The following is a 9,457-nucleotide window of genomic DNA, read 5'->3' as shown; positions in this document are numbered from 1 at the left end:
TAAATTTAACAAAGTATTGACGGAAACATTCAATGCATGAAAAACTGAAAAGAACTATACACAAAAGTCATTGAAACGTCATTACAAACGTTATTATGTTTTATCTTAATCGTGCTATTGTTCATGTTCTTTGTGTAACGTTTAAATATCATATTCTTTCACTATGACACCAAGAATTTAATGGACAATTATCTCCATGGATAAAAGTAAACTCAGAATAAAAATTAATAATGTTCAATCTCGGCATCGTCTACGTGTAATGGAAAAAGAAGCCATATCGAGCGTTTAACCCCTTATTGCTTTATTAAATAACCAAACGCTCGTTTATTATTGCTAAGAGGGATTTGTTCTTCTTCTGTTATGTCATGCCAGTGTTAACCACAACTATATCGTTAGAATGACATTCAGTATGCTCGGCTTTTTCATCTTTTTTTTCCGGTAACGCTATTCGAAAAAAAAAGTTGCATAGAAACTTTCAACTGTAGTCAGTGAAATAAAAATGAAATTGTGAGGCGTAGTTTTCCTCAGCTTTACACTGAAAATTTTGTAAACCGAACCCTGTGAAAACCGAATTTTGCTCCAAACCAAACTAATTTCAAAGACCCGTATTATTTTATATTCAAACTTTAGTAATTTTACCTGTCTATATCGAATCCTATCAATTTCAAATTCAGGACTCTTTCTGTATCCCTTCCCTAACTAATAAGTGTATAAACCGACCTCTACCATTCAAATATCAATTGTTTTGTTAATTGATTATCGACACCTCTGATATTATAATTTGGGCCGATTGATCACTAACCTGTAATTAATGATCTACTAACAGTTAAGTACATTGTGGGTGAATGAATGAATGAAAACATTAATTAAAGTTTAATCTATTGTAAAATTGTTTGTAAATCATTTAATTGTCTAAAAGAGCATCATAAATTAATCTCTGCCAATGCGGTTGATTGATTACACATGCGTACTTCATTTTTATCTCTCTACCTTACAATACAGTTTAAATAATATTTCAATCTTTTAATTTCTTCTTCTTACATGTCTTATCTGTCATGTATTGCCAATTCAGTTTACAATCACAACAAAGTGGCTGTAAATCTATTTACTAATAATATTGTATTAGAATCTTTTGGAAACTTCTGGTTTGATAGGCAGACATATTTTATTAACAAATTGTCAATCAAATCTTCAGGCGAACAGTTTGAATTTGTCGTAACATTATAAACAAAAACAGAGAATCTTGGTCTATTTGCAGTATAAACTCCTGCCAGTTATCACTTTCAACCATAAAAGACCGAAGAAGAAAACGCTGTCTGGTTGTCAGTAACACTGAGAAAACCGAACACCTGTCTAAACCGAATGGAACCTTAAGTCCCCCTGTGTTTGGATGGACAAGTTTCACTGTTTAACCTCCCAGTTTTTTTTGTGAAGTCAGAGTTGCTCATTTGCTTTTTGTTACTTTGTATGTATGGTTTTAGTTACTTTAGGTTCTTTGTGTCTGTTTTCCATGTCTGGTCTTTGTCCCTGGATTACATTCTTTTGATTACCGCTATAACCTTGGTTCTCTTGATTACTCCTCCATTCGTAAGAAAAACTGTATCTGTCTAATTTGACGGAGTTGAGAAAGATCGCAACAAAACTAATAAATGCTTGTTTTTTTATATTTATTGTGGTAAAATTGTTTTGTTTGGAATGTCACAAGGAATTGAATTAGAAACTACTCTATGATGGTATTTTAGACGTAAGTGATTAAAGGTGTCATTAGAATATCTTTAATCAACTCAATTTAAGGAAGTGTAAAAGCATAGAATTTGCGTGCAGGTCCTTACAGTGGAACATTTATTTACGATTATGAATTCGCAAGTGTTTGTCTAACACTATTTATTCTTGTTACAAATGATATGTCAGCTGTTTTATTGTGTATTCGCCGAAAAACAATTAGCAATGTGTCGTTGTCATGGTTGTAAGGAATGACTCGTAACGCTTCACTTTCTGGAAATTCTTCCAGTAAGCGAGTTTATGTTTTGAGCCCAGAAAACGTATGCATCATTTCCATTTCCCCGACCTTTTGGGAAATCGGGAATCGCATTTGTGATAAATGATAACTTTTTTTGCGTTATTTGTATTACACATAAACTTGATTTTCATCAAATATAGTCACTAAGCTTTGAAGTTCGCGACTTTACGATGATTATCTAATTTTCACTGTACTGATATTTGTTTTTTGAGTCCGGGGTTTTTGTCATGTATAACTATTTACATTGAATTGTATAACCTTAATTATTGATTGATGATATAATTATCCATTGGATGGATATTTTTCAAACATGTTTTATTGATATTCTATTATTTTGCAAGTTGAAATAGTGAAATTGTTCATTGAGATTTCAATATTGTGTAAATGTATTGTTGAGTACAAATGCTTTTTATTTCTACATTATTTTGTCAAATATATAGCCACCAGATTTTGATCATTTAACAGCTCAGATCTATAGTGTAACACGCATTTACGCAACATGTATAACGTTCCGCCAAAACAAAGCTTCCCTTTGGGGAAATTATATGTTGATTGGATTTAATTTGATTAACGTACGAACTACATTATTATGTATTGAGCGAAATGTCTTTTTTTCTCTGACCACAAAATATGATATCCACCAAAATAAATGATACCACTGTATTTACTTAAAACTTGTCCTCGTACAGGCATTACTGTGTTCTTACAATCAAAACACGTTTTTCAGCAACATCCTTGCTTCCTTTCTAAATCTTGTGTCCATAACAACATAAATAAAAGGATTAACAATGTTATTCAAAATATGAATTTGATACAGAAACATGAAAACTGGTCTTTCGTCGTCGGAAAGTTTCTCCCAAAAGTCCTTGTTTACACTATTTACGGCTAGCACTATAACCTTTGGCATGAAGCTTATACAAAATACCACGGTAATTACAAGAAAAACCAAAGCTAGTTTGTAAGTTATTCGGCGATTTGTGTTACTCAATTTGCTTTTCTCCACTCCCGACTGTACTGTCATAGAAGCCTGCAACTGACTGAATGGATCGCGTTCTCTGTGGGACGGTTTTGTTCTATGATTTTTTGAATAATTACTGTTCTGTATTTTGATGAATGCATCGTCTGTGTTGTCAATAGAAGTCCTGTTTGTATTATTCATTCGATAGCCACCTTTACATTTGCTCATCTGAACTATGGTTTTGTAGTTCGTAAAAACGGCTACTCCGATTTTGGAATAAAAGAATATTAGCACTGTGAAAACAGTAAAAACTATAATGCCCAATACAATAGAATAAATTATCCCAACCTTAGAAGTTCCTTTCGTCACCAAGGTACACTGACTCCCTGTTATATTAAGCTTTGCATTTGTGAAAGGAGAGGTACCAAAGATAAATCCTAAAGGCATTGCAAGTAAAAAAGCTACAAGTATGCAGAGTGCCACTAAACTCCGTTTCCATGCTTTACTCAAAGCTGTTTTCTTAGGCATACAAAGACGAACATATCGTTGGGCTGAAATCAATACCAATAACAGAATAGGAATATAAGTAAAAAAGCCGACAAAGAATACTAGAGACTTACACGCTCCATCATTCTGGAATGTAACGTTGTTGAAACATTGATAGATCATATAACTGCTGCAATAAGTTGCAGTAATAAGGTCAAAAACCGACAATATTGGTATGTAATATCTCTCCTCAGTATTTTTCTTCATACGAAATATGTAAACTAACACTACGAAAACGTTCCCAAATATTGCTAGTATAAGAAAAAATACTAAAATTATAATATTTACGATCAATGAGTTGGTTATTCGGTTGTTCCACTGGGAAATAATTATATTCGTAATAGCAGTTTCATTATAGCGGTACATTATTATACACTGCAAAGCACATGGGTTGTCCAAAAAGCGGTCTTTACTGCTGACACGATAAAAGCTGTTCTAGAAACTTGGGCGTTTTTCATTATTTAATCTATACTGTAAAAGATCTTCCCATTTCCTCCACAAGTACCAGGTGTGGATATTGATATATTGTTTGATACACTTAATATTTGAACTTTGATAGTCAGATAGTGTTTGTCCATAGTGCACACTCAGACGGTAATTAGATTATGCCTGATCATATACGTTAACACATATTGATATAACTTCCTTGAACAATGCAAAAAAGGGTTTTATCCTGGAATAAAGAAAAATAATATTCAAACTTATATTGCACACAGCAAATGTAATCATTCCAATAATATTGTACACATCATTTGCAATCATTCAAATATCATTATTTGATGGTTTAACTTTTTGAATATACTGAAATATTTAAACATAATAATGCTATAGCAAAAGAGCATTTAAAAAAAAACCGATCTGTTTGGCCAAAACTCCACACATTAATCAAAAACAATAGTTAAAATAAGGTGAGTCCACAAATGAAACTTTAGATCAAAGCCAGATTAAAACCAAGGGCAATGGTTATGACTTAATGCGGGGAAGTGTTGTGTTATGAAGTTAGAGGTCCTGTCCTTATTATACGGGTTATTCTCTAAATTTTGATTTTTTTTATATGAATTTAATATTTTTGGGGGTTTGCTATTGAACGGATGGCGTTCTCTGAAAAAAGTATTTTTGCCATTGATGTGGATTAACATCTAAAAAGAGATGAACAATGGGAATAAGCAATACAAATTATGTGAAATGTTATTTAAACTACATAGCATAACACGGCAATATTTGAAAATGGAGACATGTGGGTACCCATCTCATACCCGTTACTTCTCCTACACTACTGAATGGAATTGAATTTAACCTTCGAGGAATCTTCTTTTATTACTGAATATATGTATATATATTTTTTTCAAATTTGATCTACATTTGTTTTATGTCTCACATCAGTCATTATGGACAGCATCATTCTCCAACGCGGGGTACCCATCACTCATCCAAAACTCATGATGCTAAAAGTTCATCTAATGGAAATCAATTTATCAAAGGGTCATCACTTTACATAAGAAGCGATTGACTGACATAGGGCAGTGGTTAAAATTGATCAAACACTGTTATATGCAAACACTTTCGATCAAACAGCTAAAAATTATTTTTTGTTACATAACAAGTATTGTATAGAAAGGTCAATACTAGTAAAATCTTGAAAAGACTAGAAATTACTTTTTGAAATAGGTGAGAACTAAACTAATGTTGGACAGAACTACAAATTGCAAAATCTTCAACTCCACTCAAAAGGAGTTTGAGAAAAATTTGCATAATAACATTTGCCCTTCATTTTGTGTTATTCTGTTGTCAAAGATGATTAGCAGTACATTGCCGTCACAAACATATTTCTTTGTTGAGGTAATTACTTATAAACAGTATACATCTACAACATTTTGTGAAGTCGATGTCTTTCAAGGCGACTCATATTATTATTGGGTCTGTGGCAAACAGGTAGAAATGGACGGTTTATGTACCTGGAAGGCACACGAGATGTTCAGAATCTTTTTTTAAGAAAAATATCATGTTGAATTGCATAAGTAGTCCGTGTTTGGATATTCAAGACCCATCGAGTCAAGGTCATGATCCTAAAAGACAATTCTCTAAGTCTTTTTCTTTATTCTTATTTAATATTTTCTATGAAGTGAGGTATTTAAATATGATTTTAACATGCTTCGTTGTTCATTAATTCCATCATTCGTTGTATAACAAATTATTATTATATATGTAGGTGTTTTGTTCTCAACATATGATAGATTTGTAACCAATTGGAACGTCATCAAAACAAGCTGTTGCTCTATGTTGCCAAACTTTACGTGACCTATACTTACAAACAGAGGTATAAAAGCCAAATCCAAATAAGTGGTAATGAAAAAATTAAGTCTTCTTTGTTCAATTTCATTTGATTACACAAATCGACGTACACAGTGTTCAAGGTATTTAAAATTTGATGTCAAGTAAAACTTGGCTTTTTCATTTAAGGTAAATATATCAATGTGATGAACATGTATTTGTATTAAGATACAAAAAAGCATTTTCGTTTTATTGTTAGACTTAAAAATATAGTCAAGGGAGCCAAGATTCTAGCGGAAATCAAAAGTATGCTATCCATGATAAAGAAAACAGGCAAACACAACCAAGATCATTAAATAACCAAAATAATACAAATAAAGTAATAAAACTATAAATGAGCAACTCGCACTGAAAAATCGGCGCATGGACCAGGTGCCCTGTTGGGTAAACGGCTTCTGCTTTTCTAGAAACACTGGCCGAGTTGGTTATAAAAAGTCGTGTACAGGGAAGACGGAAGGGGAAGGGAAAACTATTATATACGTTGAACAAATCAGTTTTCATGGTGAAAATGGATACACTGTAACGATTCACGGGATCATGAGGACGACCATAAAACGATTGTATAGTTACGGCCATCTCTGGCATAACGTATGAGTTGTGATATGAACACTCCATACTCAGGTACTGAAGGGATGTTGTCAGATGAAAGGAAAGTTGACAATACGGAATGAAAAGTAATCACATTTTCTTGATCGTAAAATGTGGTCAGTGGTTTTCCTTCATTATCGATCTCTAGGTGTAGGTCAAGATATGAGGCTGACTTTACAGTGTCTGTAGTATCTTTATTTCATGTTCTTTTTGGTAGATTTCAGAATTTTGAAAACATCTTCTTCTGTATATTCGGAAGATGAGTTTGAATTGTTTTAAATAATTGACCCACAAACCACAAACAACAAATTGAAATATTGCAACGTAACATATTTTGTCCTGTTAATCCGAAACACAAAAATAAAGAATCCATAGTATGAATTTAAAACATGTCCTTGCAAATGCATTACTATGTTATTACAATCGAAACACGTTTTTCAGCAACATCCTTGCTTCCTTTCTAAATCTACTGTCCATTACGACATAAATTAAAGGATTAACAATGTAATTTAAAATAAAGATTTGATACAGAAACATGTAAACCGGTCTTTCGGTATCGGAAAGGTTCTCCCAAAACTCTTTGTTTACACTTTCCACGGCCATCATTATGACCTTTGACACGAAGCTTGTGAAAAATACCACAGTAATAACAAAAAAGACAAAAGCTAGTTTGTAAGCGAGTCGGCGATTCTTGTAAATCAATTTGTTAGTATGCATTCCCGACTGTTTTGACACAGAAACCTGCTGAATTGATCACGATCCTTGTGTGCAGCTTTTGTCTGGGGATCTATTGAACATCTACGATTCAGTATTTTAATGAAAGATTTGTCTGCTCTGTCAATGTAGTTTTCTCTTTTATAAGTCAATACATGATCACTTTTGCATTTGTTCATCTTAATTGTATTTTTTGTAACTGGCTGCTCCAATTTTAAAATAAGAGAATATCAGCACTGTAGATAAAATAAAAAAAACACTGGCCAACACAATCGAATAAATTTCTCCAATCGTAGACGTTCCCGTCTTTACTTTGGTACATTGATTTCCTGTTATATTCAGATTTGCACTTTTGAATGGAAAGGTACCAAAAATGAATACTAAAGGTATAGCAATCACAAATGCCACAAGAATGCATATTGCCACTTAAGTCCGTTTCAATGTTACAGTCAAAGCTGGTTTTGTAGGCAAACAAAGACGAAGATACCGTTGAGTTGAAATCACTACTAATAACAGAATAGGAATATAAGTGAAAAGGCCGACAAAGAAAACTAACGCCTTGCAAACTGGTTCGTTCTGGAATGTTACATAGTTATAACATTGATAGATCATAAAACTGTTGCAAACTGTTGCAGCTATAACGTCAAAAAATGACAATATTGGTATATGATATCTCTCCTCAACATTTTTCTTCATACGAAATATATAAACTAACATTACGAAAATGTTTCCAATTAGTGCTAGTATTAGAAAAGTTACTAACATGATAATGTTCAGTAGCAATGAGTGTGCTAGTCGGTCGTTCCATTCTGAGATAGTTATATTCGTGAGAGTAGTGTATCGTAGCGATACATTATAATGCCCTGCAAAAAACAGAAGTTGTCCAAAAAGCGGCCTTAACCGCTGACACAATAAAAGCTGTTCTAGAAACTATGACGCTTTTCATTTGTATATATCTATAAAGATATTAAACTTCCCCGTTTCTTTACAAGTACCGAGTGTGCATATATTGTTTTATGAACTTTGATTAACAAATATTGTTTGATAACAATTAGATGGTTATGAAATTATGGTCATACACGTTAAGCTATAAACAGTTTGAACAAAGTTGAAAAGGATCTTGACAAACAATCAAACTTGTATTGTACAAAGCATATTTGATAATATAAGTGGTCAATATTTGATACTTCTACTTTCTTTAAGTATAAATTTAATATTTAAACACGATAATACAATTACAAAGAACAATTACACAATTACCAATCTGTATAAGGCTAAAACTCCAGACAATAGTCAAAAACAGTAGTCAAAATAGGGAAAGTCCACATGACAAATGATTTTATCAGATCAAAAACCGGTAATTTGGAACCAATGACAATTTGTATTGACCTAGTACGGGCATTTCCAATGGAAGTGATGTGTAATGAAGTTACATGGTCTGCCATTATAATACGGTTATTCTCTACATCATGTTTATTAGATGAGTTGATTAATTTTTAGGGGTTTGCTATTGAACAAATGGCGTTCTACGAGGAAAGTATTCTTGCAATTGAAGTTGATCAACATCTAAAAAGGAGATGAACAGGGGAGTATGTAATAAATAAAACTATTCATTAAACTACATAGTATAACATGAACGTTGCCAAATTTGAATATGGAGACATTGGGGTACCAATTTCATTTCCTTGTTTCTACTACACTACTGAATGAAATCAAATTTAACTTCCAAAGAAAATGTTTTGTTATTGAATATATGTATATTTTTTTTTTAAATATCTGATGTGGTTTTGTATCTCACATCATGGACTGCATCATTCCTCAATCTAGTGACCATTGCTCACAGTGTTTTTTTTTTTTTTTATAGTATATTACTCTTTCAACATTTAAATACCAGTCCATATGAAATTCAGACACTTCTAATGGTAAAGTGCTCCATGGTGATGAAAAACCCACCAAACACACGATAATGTTTCAGTCAACATATGTAATACTTTCACATAACGTTAAGCTTTTCTGCATTCAGATCTGTACTTTTTAGAATATTAACTAAATGTAGCCTAATCAAGAACGATAACTCTTGCAAAGATAGATTAAATGTACAATCTATATATATAAGTGCAACAACCAAATGAAAAAACTATGACTGGTTATGTGGTCTGTAACTGATTCTGAATAAAAAAAATAAAACTGAATTCAATGGGTTTTTGACATTCATGAATCACCTCCTGTCTGATTTTCAGAAAGACTGATACTTAAATAATTTCAACATTTTACTTCCTAGATCTCAAAATGCTTTATTA

The 9,457-nt window shown here is 32.4% G+C and overlaps 2 protein-coding genes across 2 annotated transcripts; both read right to left on the bottom strand.

Annotated features, from left to right (window-relative positions):
* Positions 1 to 2,332: 2,332 nt before the first annotated feature.
* LOC148628333 (cholecystokinin receptor-like) lies at positions 2,333 to 3,949 on the bottom strand. The gene has a single exon (XM_088564721.1). It carries the CDS (start codon positions 3,888 to 3,890, stop codon positions 2,730 to 2,732), a length of 1,161 nt encoding a protein of 386 aa, XP_088420847.1. The 5' UTR covers positions 3,891 to 3,949; the 3' UTR covers positions 2,333 to 2,729.
* A 2,649-nt stretch (positions 3,950 to 6,598) lies between these two features.
* On the bottom strand, positions 6,599 to 8,070 carry LOC148628332 (uncharacterized). Its single transcript, XM_088565780.1, has 2 exons — positions 7,587 to 8,070; positions 6,599 to 7,184 (listed from the first exon to the last, which is right to left on the bottom strand). The coding sequence occupies exons 1-2, from the start codon at positions 7,920 to 7,922 to the stop codon at positions 6,861 to 6,863; spliced, it is 660 nt and encodes a 219-aa protein (XP_088421906.1). The 5' UTR covers positions 7,923 to 8,070; the 3' UTR covers positions 6,599 to 6,860.
* Between the last annotated feature and the right edge of the window lie 1,387 nt (positions 8,071 to 9,457).

Source organism: Perna viridis, chromosome 1, assembly GCF_037379345.1.
Source record: "Perna viridis isolate PV_CMFRI_1.1 ecotype Kerala chromosome 1, ASM3737934v1, whole genome shotgun sequence".
NCBI classification, from domain to species: Eukaryota; Metazoa; Mollusca; class Bivalvia; order Mytilida; family Mytilidae; genus Perna; species Perna viridis.
Note: the sequence above shows the minus strand (reverse complement) of the source record. Positions and strands in the feature narration are given on the sequence as shown.